Source organism: Colletotrichum scovillei (assembly GCF_011075155.1).
Source record: "Colletotrichum scovillei strain TJNH1 chromosome Unknown Contig00007, whole genome shotgun sequence".
Taxonomy (NCBI): domain Eukaryota; kingdom Fungi; phylum Ascomycota; class Sordariomycetes; order Glomerellales; family Glomerellaceae; genus Colletotrichum; species Colletotrichum scovillei.
Genome location: NW_023336265.1, coordinates 1,846,392 through 1,864,154, shown reverse-complemented (window position 1 = coordinate 1,864,154; position 17,763 = coordinate 1,846,392). Strand labels below are relative to the sequence as shown.

At 49.8% G+C, this 17,763-nt stretch overlaps 5 protein-coding genes across 5 annotated transcripts; 2 read left to right on the top strand and 3 right to left on the bottom strand.

The window, feature by feature from the left end:
* Nucleotides 1–1,243: 1,243 nt before the first annotated feature.
* HER10_EVM0009051 (uncharacterized protein) lies at nucleotides 1,244–4,735 on the bottom strand (the record flags this gene model as incomplete). Its single annotated transcript, XM_035478553.1, has 8 exons — nucleotides 1,244–1,789; nucleotides 1,844–2,108; nucleotides 2,162–2,471; nucleotides 2,531–2,814; nucleotides 2,872–2,968; nucleotides 3,023–3,385; nucleotides 3,453–4,378; nucleotides 4,461–4,735. 8 exons carry the CDS (start codon nucleotides 4,733–4,735, stop codon nucleotides 1,244–1,246), a joined length of 3,066 nt encoding a protein of 1,021 aa, XP_035331704.1.
* Nucleotides 4,736–8,851: 4,116 nt separating this feature from the next.
* Nucleotides 8,852–10,408, top strand: HER10_EVM0011633 (uncharacterized protein; the record flags this gene model as incomplete). Its single annotated transcript, XM_035481060.1, has 3 exons — nucleotides 8,852–9,362; nucleotides 9,424–9,932; nucleotides 10,400–10,408. The coding sequence occupies 3 exons, from the start codon at nucleotides 8,852–8,854 to the stop codon at nucleotides 10,406–10,408; spliced, it is 1,029 nt and encodes a 342-aa protein (XP_035331868.1).
* Nucleotides 10,409–10,507: 99 nt separating this feature from the next.
* On the bottom strand, nucleotides 10,508–12,877 carry HER10_EVM0011562 (FAD binding domain-containing protein; the record flags this gene model as incomplete). The annotated part of the gene is made up of 5 exons (XM_035480990.1): nucleotides 10,508–11,425; nucleotides 11,497–11,555; nucleotides 11,608–11,724; nucleotides 11,785–12,055; nucleotides 12,740–12,877. 5 exons carry the CDS (start codon nucleotides 12,875–12,877, stop codon nucleotides 10,508–10,510), a joined length of 1,503 nt encoding a protein of 500 aa, XP_035331860.1.
* Nucleotides 12,878–13,684: 807 nt separating this feature from the next.
* HER10_EVM0012059 (uncharacterized protein) lies at nucleotides 13,685–14,946 on the top strand (the record flags this gene model as incomplete). The annotated part of the gene is made up of 4 exons (XM_035481462.1): nucleotides 13,685–14,201; nucleotides 14,258–14,375; nucleotides 14,471–14,538; nucleotides 14,606–14,946. 4 exons carry the CDS (start codon nucleotides 13,685–13,687, stop codon nucleotides 14,944–14,946), a joined length of 1,044 nt encoding a protein of 347 aa, XP_035331898.1.
* Nucleotides 14,947–15,075: 129 nt separating this feature from the next.
* HER10_EVM0010764 (uncharacterized protein) lies at nucleotides 15,076–16,733 on the bottom strand. Its single transcript, XM_035480213.1, has 3 exons — nucleotides 16,241–16,733; nucleotides 16,102–16,165; nucleotides 15,076–16,041 (listed from the first exon to the last, which is right to left on the bottom strand). The coding sequence occupies exons 1-3, from the start codon at nucleotides 16,528–16,530 to the stop codon at nucleotides 15,277–15,279; spliced, it is 1,119 nt and encodes a 372-aa protein (XP_035331818.1). The 5' UTR covers nucleotides 16,531–16,733; the 3' UTR covers nucleotides 15,076–15,276.
* Nucleotides 16,734–17,763: the final 1,030 nt, after the last annotated feature.

Sequence of the window (17,763 nt, the reverse complement as noted above, 5' to 3'; positions counted from 1 at the left end):
CCGTCGGCGGTATCCCCATGATCGGGGAGCCGGCATTGACCGGGGCCGCGGGTAGAAAGGACCCTGACAACTGAGTGTCATCCAATAAGAAGTCGAAATCGATGCCATCCATTCCTGCTAAGAGGTCTTGAGACAGCGAGTGTTGATAAGATAGTTCGGGAAAACCTGCGGCCGCACTATGCAATGCTAAGCTGCTGACGGGCTGGAAAAGGGCAGCTTCATCTCCAAAAAGCTGCGGTACGGCATCATAGCCATGTTGATGAGGCAATATTAGTGCTTCCGACAAAGACGGCCTTGAGAGAACTCCAGCACTAGTCGCTGTACTTGACAATGTTCCTTCGAGGATTGATGTTTCTGCTAATGGAGCAGACAGATCATCTGGGTTTGTAATGCTTCCGTCGGCGTGAGATATCCGCTGATGTCTCGAAAGTAGATCTCTATCGACTTGTGAGCGAAAGAAGCCCCTCTGGGAACTGAGGTGTGCCTGGGAACCGTACCTTCGAGAAAATCTCCGACCACACTCGCACAAAAAGGGTTGTTCTCGGGTGTCTGGGCATTATCGTTAGTGAGCCTCTGGCCACCCTTGCATAGAAGCCCACGGAGCCCAGAGTCAGGGCGTCACGGTACGTTGTGTACAGCGGGAGGTGGGGGTCCGGCTTACGGGTGCGCTCATGACGTTCGAGGTGCTCGAATCTCCTGAACTGTTTTTGGCAGAACCTGCAAGGCGGGACGTTGCGGCGGGGTCGACCCCGGGTCGCAGACATGACGAAGCTTCAGGCAGATAATCCCAACATTCACTGCTTTGTAATTAGCATGAAATTTGTCTATCAAGATGCGATTTGGGGCCACCGCAACGTCCGACCATGCTTCGTCAGCCACCGCAGATGAGCTCGGGACTAATGGAGTTGGAGGTAAAAATCCGTTGGGGTAGAAATTAGTTTTGGCCCCATCTCCCATCTCCAACACCGGCATAATTCTCCGTGCCTTTGTGTTAGACAGGGCAAAAGTCAAAAGTGGATATTCCAATGGCGCTGTTTGTGTGACCAACATACTCGACGAGCAATTACATCGATAATCACTCCTGCTTCTTATTCGCAGTAGGGAGATACTGGAAAATTGGAAGGTGGCTTGATGTATCGCTCAGATGTTGGCATTTAGTTGGCGGAAGTAAGAGGTCAAATTACAGTTGCTTCCGATCAAGTGCAAGCTCAATATGAAGCATGACGCGGTGTTTGACAACTATTTACATTAGATCCTTCGTAAGATCAAACTCGGCGCATTTGTAGTCAGATTTTGAGTTGAATGGGTTCTGGTGCAGCTCTTTGTTGCCATTCTCACACTTGGACTTGGGCCACAGCAAACCAGCCTGGCCCTCCTGGCCGGGAAAGTTGCCAGCCATCCAGATCGACCCCTTGGAGACATCGCTGTAGTTGCCCTTAAGAACAGGCATAGCAAAGAAGCAGAGTGGTGGCGTCTCGCTCGCCCAGCTACCCTCGCGGATGCCCGTCTTGCCGATGTGGCCATTGTTATTTTCCCAACATTCGACGGCGTTGCGGAGGGTCCCGAGCTTGTCCATGTTCCACTCGGTCCAGAGAGCCTCCATATCCTTGTTTCCACCGAGGGTCTGGGAGACCTTCTTGGGGTACCATGCGAGGATGTCGAGGCATCGTTTCTTGTCTGCCTCCCAGGCGTTGTTCGGGTTTGTGCACTTGTCAACAGGAAGGTCGTCTCTAACAACCACGTAAGCTCCTCTGAATTGTCTAGCCATCTGCCAGATAAGAGCTTGATCCTGCATTTTAGTCAGTATGAGAATGGTTAAAGCCATCATTAGAAGTTCGCTCACCAAATTGGTCTTCATCTTGCTGATCACGTCATCCAGATTGTTAAGAGGATGGTCTCTTAACCAGGATCCCCACCCGAAAACAGATACGGCCGGGTTCTTGACGCCCCCGACGCGCATGACTTCGGGAATGTCAGTCTGCTTATGGCCTTGCTTGCCAAATGTTGAGGCCACAATTGCCTTGATATTAGCGAAGCCCTGCTTGGCGACAATTGCAAGTAGGCCCCGGATCGTGTCTGTCGCTTCCACCGCATCGTCGGAACCACCACTATGTCGCTGATTAGCAGTTCTCAGGGACCGAGTGACGAACAATCTACTCACGAGTCTCCAGTAGCTGAGACCAGATACATGACACCACTGATACCCGCCAAAGGACCTCCGACGGCTGCAGCAGGTGTGGCGAGGGCACTTCCGATGCTGAAAGCTGCACCGAGGATAGAAGCTAGGTCGAGGGGTGCCTTGGGCGCGCCACTCTTGATACCTAACAATTGCCTCATGGTGCCAATCTGATCAGATGTGATGCCAATCGACTGGTCAAACTCGATAGAAAGCTGCGACATAAAACTGTGGAACGCTGCCATGGACTGGAAAAGATACCACAGCCCACCTTTGTCAATCGCATTGAAATCGTCTGAAAGTACACGTTAGTGGAAGCCCCAAAAGGCAAACAATGCACCATAGGATTCTCACCACATGTCAAATCATGATCGCAAGGAGCACCAGGTTCCTGACAAGAGAACTTGGTGTGGTCCTTCTTTGGGAAGAGCTCGCGGTACAGATTCTGCGCCCAATTGGAATGATCCGGCTGAGAGTTGATGTACTCGTCTGCCCACTGCTCGGCACCAGAATTATACCAAAACGTGCCCATATCCTTGATAGCGTCATAAGACTCTCCGGACTTGCAGTTTGGAAGCTTCTTGTTTAGCAGTGACTTGGGGATTTCACCAGGTGAATTCTGCTCAACCGGCTCGGCCCTACGTTGTTGATCAGTCGGCTTTTCCCGTTACGATTGAGCCAACCAAAGGACTTACGAAGTGCTTGAGCCTTGGAAGTCAATGCTCCAGATCATAGTACCTCCAAAACATTGCCCATCCGCCCAGGCCTTCTTATCTTTGAATGTCTCCTCATCTAATCAGAGTGAGTAAATATCAGGAATCAACTATCCACGCAAGGTAGACTTACCATCATAGCCAATCCACTGATCGTCCCAAGTAAGCTCCTTCATCAGAGAATCTTTCAAGTAGTTGGGTTTGAGACCCTTGTTCTTGATAAGGTTCTTGATCTCCCCAAGAGACATGACGCCATCAGAGTCAGTGCATTCTCCCTTCTTGCTCGGGCCTGAGAAAGAGCAGAGAAGTCCGTTGCAACTCTTGTCAGAGACAGTATAGCCACGGCCATACATTGCAAGACCGAAGTTGATCTTCTTGGGATCAAGCCCGTCGAACCATAGTGGAACAGTATTGTTGCCGATTTCACGGATGTCAGCTTGGCCGCGAACAATCTTGCCAAGAGTCTTGACGTCCTCATCCCAGAATCCATGAAGGTCTGGTAAGAAGATAGTCAGCTATAGGTTTCCTAGACGCCGGGTTGATACTTGTAATCAGTCACTTACCATAGGCCATGAACCCGAAAAAGTCGACGAAAGCCTCCATCGCTTTGGCGTCGAACCATCTCAGGTACCAATAATCAGGTGCAAGGGTCAGGCTGATGCCGTACTTGTCGCCATAAGCAGCACGCATCTCACGGAGAAGCATGGCAAAGTTGCGAGTGTCCTCAAGCTTCCTTCCACCACGCTTAGGCTCACCGGGATACTCCCAGTCGAGATCGATGCCAGTGAAACCATATTCGTCCATATACTCGCGGGCAGAAGAGATGAAAGCAGCACGATTGGCCTTCGTCGCTACCATGTCGCTCCAGGTATGGTGGGTCTTTGTCTCGGGGTTGCTGAAGTCGAAGCCGCCGACAGCAATCCAAGTCTTGAGACCGTCCTTGGCTAGGCCAGTGAACTCTCGCATCTGAGCAGGGTCGTCGTCGTGGGCTGGAACAACGGCGAATGAGGTTGGATCGATGAATGCAAAGGAGTAGAACAAATGGGTGAAGCCCTTGGTATCAAGCTGCTTGGGAGTCTTGGTATCGCATTTCCGGGTCCTCACGTTCCATGACTGGTAGTATCCAATTGTGCGGCCATTTGTGCTCCCGCCGCCTTTTGCGCATGATGGAGTAGAAGCGATGGAACAAGAGCCATAGCCGGCCTGGCAAGGTGCACTGAGGTTGATTGGGTCGGCGTTGTGGCAGAAGACCTCGGTGGTCTGATGGAAAGTAGTTGTCAGTCTCTCGAAAGCGAACGAGGGTACAATACAGATCGTGAAAGTACTCACACCACACCAGCCAGATTGCGAGCAGCAGAGATTCATGCCGCATGGCATATCGGCGTTCTCACTGTATTCTCCGCACATGGCAGTTGCGTCGCACTGGGACTGACATCCTGTCCCGCAAAAGTCGGGTCCATATCCGCAAATGCTATCGGGACCACAGCAGCTAAGAAAAATTTCAGAATCAGTCTTCCGTCTAAACTGCTTGATGCTTAGATAGCCATCAGGCTATGAAGACAGTGGCTAACCTTCCATCGACACATGGGCCATCTTTGCAGTAAAGAGGGCCACGTTTCTCGAGAGAGCGGGAGCTTAATGACCGTCTGGAGATATTGTCGATGAAGGAAGCATTTTTCGAGTCTTCGTAGTATTGCTCGAGGCTAGTCGTAGACTCTTGTGAAAGTTCAAGATCTTTGGTCGGGACTGGTGGGGCTTTGGATGGGTTCTGATGAGCTGGGCTCTGGGAAATTTCCTTAGCCCATTCCGGTGCTTTTGCTAATTTTTGGAGACGAAGGTCAGTCATGAATGTCTCTAGTCAAACTATGATCGAATCAAATTCAAGTGACAGAGTTGAACTAACTTATAACACTGGACCGTCGTACGAACGCGTTTTGACCATGAAGCCGGCGGCCCGGGGGGGATTGAGCGATGTCGGCATGGATGAGTGTGATGAAAGAAAAGGAATAGAGAAGAAACGCCAAAGAGGCGAAGCCAGATAGCTTCGACATCATGACGCTAGATACAACGACAGTGATGGTGCTCGATGATGCATTTTTTGGAACTCTAGGGTGATGTACCCGTATCACTCACTGTATTTATAACATACTTGTCATCGCGACCAGATTTTGTCTGTCCGGTCAATCCATTGAATTCAAAAAAAAAACTCTTCCATCCATCATCTAAGCGAGATTTTCATGTTCATTAGGTAAAACCGTCATCAACTATGTTACCCTGCAACGATCGTATTCCTTCTTCTCCCCTTGATAACCCCATAATCATCATTTGCAAAGGCGCTGTAATTACCGCAATCGTTAGCAGTTCGTATTCTGTCATCCCTTCTATGCATGCCGAGGCACTAGAACACGGAAAAGGTGCGGCCCCACGGTTCTGATAGAAACTGCAAGGCCGTCTGACTATAGCCAAGCCGTCCAGCCCTCAAATTTGAGCTGTGAGAGTCCCATGTTAGCCCGATACCTACCAAGTTGAGGCAAGTGCGGGATGCAGATGCATGTAGATTTCTTTCCTTGGCCCGGACCGCAAAGCTTGGCTCTATCCGGCCAGATCCGGTGGAGAGCCACAGGATCAGCATCCTTGCTAGGCATCAGGAACAGGGACTTTAATTCCACCTCACATGCGGGTGCGATGCTGAACCGCCACCATTGATGCTTTACGTAACATGAGAATGAGCCGTCGCTTCAGAGATTGTGGTCTGAATTATGGGCCGTCATCCCAGGGGTCATCAAAATCATCAAGTGGTCCCCTCGGACTCTTAGCGTACAACCACGGCACTATTCCCTGCGATGGGGCGAAATGCTGAATGAGGATAACCTCCCGAGCTATGCCAAGTCCAAGTAGTCCGTACTTCCATCCAAGGAGCATTTGTTCATATTCAACCTTTCAGGATGTCTACTTGGGAACATGGTATATATAAAATCTGTAAACCTGTTCGCTCTCCAAAACCACGAATTGCATCGTGAACTTACCTTATTTACCTACGAAACAAAAGTCTTTGGCCTTTCCCAATTCCATGCTCGTCATGAAGGCAGCTTTGTTCTGCTGGCTTTTGCCGGCCTTCGTCACGTCTCAAAGCGTCACAGCCACAACCGCAACACTGTCACCTTGGCAGACTGGAGAAGTCACGCCAGATGGAACCTGCGGAGGAACAACTGGATTTGTATGCAGCCCTGTCTGGGGCGCCTGCTGTTCCAAGGATGGTAAATGCGGTCGTTCTGCAGCATTCTGCGGCGATGGTTGGTAAGCCTTGCGCCTCATACCTTATTTACTGTCCTAGCACATGTGGCAGCTGATCACTTGACTTACACCGGATATAGTCAACCAGCCGCCGGTAACTGCAACGCGCCCGCACCTGCTCCCGCCCCCCCACCCGGGCCCGGGAGTGTCTCTCCCGACGGCTCATGTGGCGGAGCAAATCAGTATAACTGTACGACTTCCTCCTTCGGAGACTGCTGCTCTTCGAGCGGCTATTGTGGTACCACTTCGGGCCACTGTGGAAGTGGTTGTCAAGACCTTTTCGGCACATGTGGAGCGCCGACCAATATCAGCTCTGATGGACAGTGTGACTCCAATGGCAAGACGTGTTTAGGGTCAACATTTGGAGACTGCTGCTCATCCGGCGGTTATTGCGGAACATCCTCCGATCACTGTGATGCTGGCTGTAATGCGGCCTTTGGCACCTGTTCCAACGCGGGCTCGGGCAGTATCTCTACGGATGGAACATGCGGGAAGAATGGCAAGACATGCCAGGGATCCAAGTTTGGCGACTGCTGCTCCTCTGGCGGCTTCTGTGGCACTTCCAAAGACCATTGCCAGGCGGGCTGCCAGTCTCAGTTTGGCACATGTGGCGCAGAAGACGATGTTTCCACTGATGGTACTTGTGGGACAAATGGAAAGACCTGTAAGGGTTCTTCCTTCGGGGATTGCTGTTCTTCCACTGGATTCTGCGGCAAATCTACCGCTCATTGCGATGCTGGTTGCAATGCTGCGTTTGGCACTTGTAACGAAGCTGCCAGCGGTATCTCTGCTGACGGTCAATGTGGCAAGAATGGAAAGACCTGCAAGGGCTCTGCGTTTGGCGATTGCTGCTCTTCCGGTGGCTACTGTGGCAAGTCATCTGACCACTGCGATGCCGGTTGCAACGCATCATTCGGTACCTGCAACACGGCTGCTGGGAGCATTTCCACGGATGGAACTTGCGGTAAGAACGGCAAAACATGCAAGGGTTCAACCTTTGGAGATTGTTGCTCGTCTGGTGGGTTCTGTGGGAAATCTTCCGATCACTGCGATGCTGGTTGTAACCCATCCTTTGGAACCTGTAATGAGGGCGCCTCAAGCATTTCAACCGATGGAAATTGCGGTCCGAAGAATGGCAAGACTTGCAAAGGTTCAATTTTTGGTGACTGCTGCTCTTCTAATGGTTACTGCGGAAAAAGCACCGACCATTGTCGTAATGGCTGCCAGCTGTCTTACGGCCTTTGCAATGGAATCTCAAGTGATGCAGTTTGCGGCACGAAAAACGGCAAGACATGCGCTGGATCTGGTCTTGGAAACTGCTGCTCAAGTGGAGGCTATTGTGGAAGCACTGGCACTCACTGTGGCCAGGGATGGTACGTTTCAGTTCAGTTTTTGCGTGTCTAGTATTTGGCTTTTGTCTCTTCTTTGCATCAAATGAGGTGCGAAATGCTGGACTTTATTGCTGACGTCGTATCTATCATAGCCAAAAAGATTCATCGAGCGGCTGCCTGACAGCAAATATCCCGTCTGTCGATGGCACTTGCGGCTCTAGCAAGGGAGGTTTCACATGTGCTGGTGGGCCTTTTGATGGTCAGTGTTGTAGCTCTTCAGGGTTCTGTGGAACGAGCTCTTCGCATTGCGGAACTGGCTGGTGAGTTTTGCTGTTCTAGTCCTCAAACGAATTCTTTCATACTAACTTATGTTTCCATACAGCCAACCTGGCTCTGGACGCTGCGCCTAGAAGACGACAAGAATTTGCGTGTTTGCAATTTCAGGAATCAGGAAGTGAGCTCGTGGTAACTTGATTGAGAATTATGCCACTGTTTATAGAAAATTTACCTCCTTGTGAATGATGGCCCGTTGATTCCAATAATTCGATATCTTCAACCATGGAGAAAAAGTTTGCTCGCGTTAATCTTACCTCATGAAAAAAAGTGCCATGGCAGCACATATGTTGAACAGATCACGGGCTTTTTGAATGAAGCTTCGTGCACCTAGTCGAGGGGGCAGATGCTTTGCTTGGTTAATCCGAGACCGGGGCACACGAAGACTAATATGTTGAACCATTGTGATATCAGGTACGTATATCAACGTAAAGCCTAGGAGAGTCTGGCTAATGCTCGCTTTTCAATTCAATCTCGAAGCAAGCGTGTCTGATCATATGGAGCTTACGGTCTGACGCCTAGGCCGGGATGCAATAACGCCGGTGGGATGGGTGGATGATTTTCACCCCAAAGTTGGAGAAGAAATTACACGCGTTCAAGACCCAGATATCAACATCTGAACGCAATAGTCCAGCCAGGAAATAAGGTTCAATGACGTATTGAATCAGTCTATCGAATCATATCGTGATCTGCTTTGAGTCACGATGCGTGGTTGAGGTAATGTCATAGTGTGGTGGTTCAATGATACGCCTCTCAGAGTTCGGTGGCCACTGGAGACAAGTGACTGCCGGTTTGTCATCTCAAGACATATTTATCAGCACTTTCAAGGCGTTGCATCAAACATGAGAGTGCATTCGGACAAGACTTTTCTATATAATATTGATCAGCTAACCTGCTCTCATCATCTTTGCTAGCTCTCGGTCATCAATCTCTTTCATTTTGAGTCCAGACATCCTGCTCATTCACCAAACTCCACGATAACCCGTTACAGTTACACCTCCAGAATGGCAACTCAGCAGGTTTTCAGACTTCCTCAGCGCACATCCATCAACGACCTCGTTGTTGGGGCGGAGCCAATCCCAGAACCCTCCTCGAACGAAGTTCTGGTCCGCATTCGCAGTGTCGCTCTCAATTTCCGCGACTTCGCCGTTGCGACCGGACAGTACCCGTTTCCTGTCAAGGACAACGTGGTCCCCGGTTCCGATCTCTCTGGCGATGTCGTCAAAGTGGGAAGCCACGTTGGCGACTTCGCCCATGGTGACAAAGTGATCTCGTCTTTTGATCTGAGCACCCTTTATGGCGCCATGAAAGACTGGAATCACAGTCTTGGGGGCTGTGTAGATGGTGCCCTGCGGGAGTACATTGTTCTTCCAAGCTCTGCATTAGTCAATGTGCCTAAGGAGACTAAGCTGAGCTACTCCCAGCTATCGGCGCTGGTCTGCACTGGAACGACTGCTTGGAATGCTCTCTATGGCAATATAGCTCTCAAGCCTGGACAGACTGTCTTATTTCTTGGTAATTATATTCGATCCCACTTGCTCTGAAGAATACATCAAAGACCTGACTTGACACCTAGGAACTGGTGGTGTTTCCATTACAGGCCTCATCCTCGCTAAAGCAGCCGGAGCAACCACCATCATCACTTCTTCCTCAGATTCGAAGTTGCAACACGTGAAGGAGACCTACGGCCCTGACCATGTGATCAACTATAAGAAGACCCCAAAGTGGTCGGAGGAAGTCTTAAGGATTACAGAGGGCCATGGCGCCGACTACGTATTTGAGAATGGCGGTGCTGGAACAATTGCCGAGAGCATCAATGCCGTGGCGTACGGGGGGTCCATCGCCGTGATTGGATTCCTTGCGTCATGCCCGCAGGAAAAGATGCCTGATGTCGCAGCACTCGCCTTGTCCAAAGGCGCAGTTGTGCGTGGTATCATGGTGGGATCGCGGCAGCACTTGGAGGAAGTCACCCGTTACGTTGTCACCCGTCAATTGCAGGTTCCTGTCGAGAAGGAGTTCGGATCCAGTAGAGACGAGATGATCGCTGCCTTTGAGTATCTCACCAGCGGCACTCATATCGGCAAGGTTTGCATTAAGATGGCTTGACTTCTGTTCTGCACTCGTTTTAATACAAAATCACTAGTCGTCTTGGCTCATCCTGGTTGAATCGAAGAAAAAATAAAGATTTCGAGTTTGGGAAGAATTGAGGCCCATTCTGCACATTAGTCCTCCGACGATAACCGTTCTCGTAATGAATCATGTCGACGTCAAACATTAATTTCCGCCCTGCTAATGCACATTCATCCACAGACTGTAAGAGATCGTCATACCATTTCAGTCAGCGTCCACTGTGGCCGTAACTCCAGCTCCACAGAATTGGTGGGCCTTGGATCCAATAAGATTCAAGACCGTCTCTAAAACTTGCACTCACTGCTTTTGAGGGTAGTAAATTTTGTTATAGAGAAGACTTCGAATTTAATCGAGGCACCTTACGCCCAGCTGTGCATGTGAAGGTATCGCAAAGAGGTGTCACGGAAAGAATGGTTCATGAGTATTACTGATATCTAGGGAGGGAACGAGGTTTTAAATTAGATTACTTGAGCGAGGCACTGAGAACGGGGTATATGCATGGAAATATTTCGATAATCCTCATCTATCATTCAGGCTCTAGTGCTTTTGGAAATTTTGAACCCTCCTGACACTCGGTGTTGGAAGAAGCCGTTCGGGTCATAAGTCTGAGCCACCTTCTCCAAGAAGTCCTGATTATCGCCTCCGTACGACTGAAGAGGGTCCTGTGTCTGGTGTGCGTAGTTGATGTACTTGAAGGTTGTGCTTTGTCCTGTCCTTGCAGCATACTCGGAAATCTCATCTATGACTGCCCCAAACTTATTCGTCAACAATGCCTCGTCATTTGGGGTTGGAAGCAAGCACTCGACTTGAAGCACGACGGATGGCTCTGTCAGCTCTTCGTTCAATCCGAGGATATTAGGCCCGTTGTTAGCATAGTTAGTTGAGAGAGGAGTCAACACAAATATAATCGTGGCATTCTCGTCGAGTCTTCCCTCCAGGTCCGCAATGAGAGCCTCGAAGACTTCGAGAACTTTCCTGCCCATGACCATGGTTGCGTGGAAGCTCTGCGTAAACCACACATTGTACAAACCGAGTGTGCCTTGAAGCTGCCTGACGAATTCTGAGTTCGGGACCGCCGATCTGGTGTCAATAAGAGGCCCCAAGTCCGCGAGTCCGGCGAAGGAGGACGAGTTGCTGACGCCATCAACGTTGGCAGTAATGAAGGCCACCGAAGGGTCTCGCCCAGGACCCCACGACAAGGAAACGAATCCGCTCTCGGCAGGATTTTCTTCGTTGTCTCTGATCATAGTGATGAGGCTTTGCACGACAGGTTCCTTTTCTGTGTATGCGAATGCGACGATACCACCGTAAATGTCATTTGCAGGGAAAGTTCGCAGGTCGAACCTCGTCACAACACCGAGGTTGTTCATGCCACCTTTTAGAGCCTTGAAGAGGTCCGCGTGCGCCGTCGCATTCGCTTCGATCAGACTGCCATTAGCGAGCACCACCTGCGCAAATACGCTGTTAGCACTGCCTATTCCGCACGGTATGGAATCGCACTCGTCATGACCATCCGTACCTCGTAGTTCAAAACGTTATCGGCAGAAAGGCCGTACTTCGCAGAATACCATGAGAAGCCTACCAATGTTCCAGTTAGTTACCTCGCAATTCAACTAAGATTTCGTCTTACCTCCGCCAAGCAAGAACCCTCCTACACCAACGTGACCTTCGCGTCCGCCCGTTGTCATCACCCCTTGTTCCTCGAGGGCAGAGTACACTTCGCCCCAGCGCCCACCAGGGCCGAGCGCTGCGACACCGTGTCCCTGCGAATCAGGATTGTCCGTGTAAGTAATGGAATTGATGCCACCGAGATCGATGGTAACGCCATTGGCAGCATTATTCGATGGGAATGGTGAGTGGCCACCGCTACGTATAGCCACCGTCCAACAGCCAAACGCTTCGCTGTTAAGTGCCTTGATCGCGTCCGAAACCTGCTGCGAAGTCGTGGGCTTAAAGATACATGATGGTCGAACGTCCTGAACGTCGCCAGAATAGTAGGACTGAATGGTGACGGCGTATTCGGTGTCGTTCGAAAAGAAAATTTTGCCAGAAAGCCCAGCGTCGATGAGGACATCGCACTGCAAGATGATCGGTTAGTATCCTACTCTCAAGACCAACAGATTCACAAATAGAAGCCGACAGACCCCTGTAAATTGGGATGCAGCATTGGACCGAATGCCGCGGGCAGGTCCAAAAGACGTGGATGCTGCAAGTGCTGGAACAAAGGATAGAACCGCTGCAGCGGTATACCACACCGTTGAAGCCATCACATTAGTTGATGAAATGATCTTGGCGAAACCAAATCAAAAAAAAGTGGCCGATGTCTCTCCTCTTAAGACATCCATCGACCAGCATTCGGTAAACTCATCGGCACCGATGCTCCATCGTAATAAGGGCTGGCAAGGGGAGTCAGTCGCTTTCGGTTTCCATCACTTGTCAGCAGCCACGACCTTTCGTATATCACTGCAATCTATTGGACAGCGTATCTTGCATCGCTGTACGAGTTACATTTTGAAATTTCAAATGTTGAAAACGGCGCAGCTGCTGGGCGAGCTCTGCTGAGCTTGTCCTTCACGGATTCACTCCGAATACAGGCAAACATAGACTAAGCCTAATCCGCTTCTTACTGTTGGTCGTTAGATTAAGCGATGCTTCCTTTTCTTTTCATTGGCCACCGCTTGCATATTCTCGTGGGCCAACAGATTCGCCGAGCAGAAAAGCTGCGGCGCAGTGGAGACTGGAGCCATCCAGACTTTGGGGACATCCTCAATATGCATGTACGGACATGTGCCTGACCCAAGCATGGGCCCAGAGAGGAAGTTTCTCCGGGTCGAACCAACAGCATCAAGTTGACCCGACCTTTTCACCGTAAGAGAGTAAGGCGTAAGTAATCTCAACATGGACCAGCTATTGACCAGTGACTCAAGATACATCTCCGTTGCTGAGAAAATTGGCTGAATATGCTCTATATGCAATGTCAAGAATCGCGACTGGTGAGAAGATAGCCTCAACCTCCGCAGTCTGCTGCCGAGTTCGATCAAGGGAGTTTCAAGATGTGTAATAGTATAAGGAGCTTCAAATGGATAATTCAACAGCGAGGTGTCTCAGTATTGACTGTACGAGCAGTATGTTGAGACCGAGGTGGGCTTGCTGGATGAACAAAAGTTCTTTCTTTTCCGATCATCGGGCGGACGTAGGAATCCAGTCGCATTAGTGAAAAGCGCAATCACGAACGGAACTCCAACACTGCCCCTTTTCGTTTTTTATCTTGCTGTCTCATCATTTCTTCCGCGGTCTTTTTCAGTATCATTGGCTCATTTTCATTGCCAACTTTAGACTTATTACAATCACTTCCACAGAATTCTTGATGACCAGTACAGATGAGAGGCTTCAAAAGCTGTAAGGGAATACAAAAACTCTTCTCGACAGTACTTGCAGATTGGAGACCCTTGCTCAGTTGCTATCACGACACCCTTGAAAGATTTCGCCAGGTTCTGAGACGTCGGAAATCAGGCTAGCAAACCAACACGTCCCTTAGAGGTTGCAGGCAATGTTAAAGCTACCCGAAAAGAAGACTTGAGCACTGCGCCCGCCCCATAAAGTAACCCGTATCCTCGAAGATTAGGCCCAGGGCGCATTCTGATCTTATCTTCGTTCCTCTATTAATTACCTACGCCTTGGAACCTTCAAGTATAGTTCAGCTGACCATGCCAACACAATACCCCTTACCTTCCGGAGACCCATCTTTGACGACGACAGTGCTCGCATCAATATGGGTAATGGCATCAACGTCGACCATCTTTCTCGTGCTCCGAATTTACTGTAGATCAGTTCGTACTAGAATGATGTGGTGGGACGATTATCTCCTCATCATGGGATGGATGTTCCTAATGGTCGGGGTCTCACTCCAAACAGTCGTTTTCGGATCTGGTTACCTGGTTACCACTCTGTCAGGCCCCATCATTACCCCCGCAAACTTGGCATCCGACAATGCAATGAAGCTTTCCTTAGCTTTCAGCAAGACGTCATTTGCCCTCACCTTGCTGAGATTCACGACAGGCTGGTTGCGTCCTGTGGTTATCCTGATCACTTGCATGACAGACATAATGTGCCTTGTGCACACAATCTTGGTTTGGAGACCGACCTGTGGAGCTGAAAGCGCGTTTTCACTTGGTTCGTGCTGGTCAATCAACAGCGGCATCTGGATGAATATGATCGGGTCAAGTGAGTACTTCTACTGAAGCTGGGCTTGTCTTGATCTAACGTCTTGTTGGGAATAGTTGTCTCCGCGGTGACAGATTTTGGCCTAGCTCTGATTCCAATTTACTCGGTATGGGACTTACAAATGGTCAAACGCGAGAAAGTCGGCGTCGCGATTGCTATGAGTATCGGTGTGCTGTAAGTGAGATAACCACTCATTCTTTGCCTTACCAGGTCTGCCAAACTACTCGGGGCATTTACCTTATCTGCAGGTTCACTGATTACCATTATAGTGCAGGAATCGTTGCTGTTCTCAAAGCTGTGGAAGCTCTTGAAGTTACGAGAGTTGTTGGAACCGAGTGTCAGTGTCATTCATGTGTCTTACCTTGAGTTGCAAGTGGATATTGACAAAACTATCCCTCTCGCAGTTTCTCGCCGGCTTGCCGTCTTGAGCATTTGGATTCACGCAGAACCCAATGCGACGATTGTTGCAGCCTCGATACCGGTGCTGAGAGTGCTGATACGGGATGTTGCAAAATCATTTGCATCCTACCATCCCTCGGCTGCACACTACGTAAAATCCGACGGAGTCTTCCAGAGTGCCAACCTCCCGAATGTACGTGCAACAAGTATCAACAGCGATCATGACAGCGAGACGGTGATTCTTCCTATCTCCAAGCCAGATATGGTAGCGGATGATCGGTATCGAGCCGAGGGCCAGGAAGCTGTCGAACTTCGTAAGCTTCATGCACACATACCCTTGGGGTAGCATGAATGCCAACTGGTCAGGCTCCAAGAGTTCACTAAGGACTACCGTTTCACCCTAGAGTGTTCTACCACTTTTGTCGGGGTGTATATATATCATTAAGACAAAGATAGGTACCAAGGTGTTTGGGATGCGAGCTTCTACTTGACGACGACCGTCAGTTACTGGATTGATGAGAATACACAGTCAAATGAGATGATCTGAAACTACGGAGAGAGCGAATAGAAGATTGGAAAGAAGAAGCACCTCTTTAACACAAGTACGTACCTACTTGGTGCATACCCATTTCAGAAGCCGTGAATTCCAAAAGGGAACGATCATGCTAGAGAAACATTACACCTCCTTATACAACCCGCCAATGAGCAAAGACCGATCCTGATTCCCATAAGAAGCCTCATACATGTTGTTCTTGCGGTCGTACCAATCCATAACATTTGTCAGCCGACCTTCTCCATCGATAAACTCAACATCATCGCTAGGTCTTAGGAAGTATGTGACAGAATAGCGATCCACATCTGGCAACGGAAGGACACGATGCACTGCCGACTTCAGTCTATCGCGCGTCAAGAATCGTAGCACATCAGCCACATTGACCACCGCGCAGCCGGGACGTGGCTCGACATACTGCCACTCCATGGGTGTTTCCGCCTTTTCTTTCTTGGGGTCATTATTGGCGTGGCCCTCACTGTGTCCTCTGTGGTAGCCACTATCGAGACTTTCGTCTGAATCGTGAGACGTCGAGGAGGAGGCTGAGGACGGTGAGGATATTTCGGGAGTTGAAAGGACTTGCAAACCCCACTGGGGCGCAAAGACAAGTGTCAGGGTGCCATAGTCTGTGTGGACATTATGTCCGGCATAACCTCCAGTTGGATCCATCGGGATATAATGCAGGAATGCAAGGGCACTCTTAGACGGGCAGTCGCTTCGGTGGAAGTGGTTGAGGCTCTGCGCTCCCTTCAGCCCCAGAGCGTTCGAGATACGGTCAAGGAGCACTCGAGTAATGTAGTGACACTGGCTCTGGAAAGAGGTGAATGTCTGGAGGTTGTCTTCTACCACTGATGGTAAGCCCCATCGACCGGCCAGTTCAAAGCTGCCCGTCTATATGATTGTTAGAATCTTCGTTGTGTGTGACCACGTGTCCTACCGATACTTACTTACCTTGAGAACTTCCCAGCCATCTCGACCTCCGTGCGTCCCAGCCTGTGAACCGATTGGCTTGTATCTAAGGACAACATTTTAATTAGCTTCAGCAAGCAAATCAACAGGCACTTGGCTTAGAAGGACAGCTTTGACAAACCCATGAGATGCCATGCTGATAGCCAGTTCTTTGCGCTTCGCAGCGGTTGGCTGGTCGAACCAGTCCTTCATAACAATGTTCAACCTCTCAAGGTTCTCTAACATTGTAGCAGAATACTGGTCCGAAATGTCCAAATAGAAGAAGCCAACATTCTCGCAGGCAGAGATAATCTTGTCAATGGTCGCTGGGTCGCGGTCTAGTACTTTGGAAAAAACCACAGTATCTAGGTTCGCAGTCGGTGCATAAGGGGCAGCAGCACCATCCATCTTTCTTGAACCAGCCACGGTCATGTTGAAGAGGTGAGAGGAATCAGATGTGATGCTGTAAACGCACTACGACTGTTGACGGTGCAGAGGAGTAGGTGTTAAGGTAGGCGGGCTTGCTAGATAGGTAGTTCATATAACTGTCTGACATGAGCCGCAATCTTTGGATCGTCTTTCTTCGCGGCCGACAATTTTGCTCAAATGCGATATCACGTATAGCTACACTGGATTACGCGTCATTTGAACGCCTTGCTGATCCTATAGCCGTCAAAGAGACCAATTGTGTCTATGTATCTTCCAATCGCCTTCGTCTGACCTGAAATCGGGCCATGATCTTGTTCGCTCGGCCTCAGCCAGATACATCTCAATGACATGACAGCCACCTCCAATTTGTATATTGTATCCCCCTCAAGCTATAAGAGACATCTCCTCTTCGTTTACAATGTTCTCTTGATGTATTTCGATGCCTTCTCGGACTCCTTGTCTCAGATCGTAAGTACTAGCGAAATGCGCCTCACGGCTGCGTCCGCTGACTGCCTAAATTACGGGACTTTTGGTTGAATCCCTTCGCTCTATGGGCTTATCTTCAAGCCTATGGTGTTCAACCTCTCGTCTGGTGAACATCGTACATGTATCACTAGGCGCCAAGGTCCAGCCGAGGCTGAAAGTCGGAACAAGGCGGCTGCGAGCGCTCGGCGAGGTGGTGGGCGGGGCGGTGTCTCACCCGGGCTGGAATCTTATGTGGGAGCATTGAGCTTGTATTCTCCAGTACCCACGCGGCTGTCGCACAGGAACGCTTTCACTCCCTCAGAAGCTGTCGGCAATCGGTGCCCGATATCCGCATGCTCATCTGTCATACAATCACGACAAACTTATGACTAGAAAAGGAAAGTGCAAATACAAAGTTTGGGAGGCGTTCGCCGCTAAGACAAAAACGCGGCGGAACGGGAAAGTAAGCGTTGCATTGCAGGGAGAGGGTGGCCCAGTGAGGATGTGGGGGGAAGGATCGGAATGGAGTCATAGCCACCTCTCGGCGCACTCACTTTCACATCACTGGTCACTTCGCTTCCCTGCTTGACTGAAATATGGAAACGAAGCGAGTTGATAACCAAATTATTCTCAAGATAATCACAGAATCGCCACCGTCATTATGCACGTCAGCCCGCGACTGAAAACAGGCCGGTGGCAGGTAGCTCAACTAGGCAGACTCGAGAACTGGATAGAGATTGTAATTTCCGTAAGATCTAGAGCTGTTTTGAT

Excerpts from the sequence above, each read along its gene's own strand:
- HER10_EVM0010764 (XM_035480213.1), bottom strand. The coding sequence starts at position 16,530 with ATGACCGTGGCTGGTTCAAGAAAGATGGATGGTGCTGCTGCCCCTTAT. Across the intron at positions 16,166-16,240 it reads ATCAGCATGGCATCTCATGG|ATACAAGCCAATCGGTTCAC; the intron begins GTTTGTCAAAGC and ends TGTTGTCCTTAG. Across the intron at positions 16,042-16,101 it reads ATGGCTGGGAAGTTCTCAAG|ACGGGCAGCTTTGAACTGGC; the intron begins GTAAGTAAGTAT and ends ACAATCATATAG.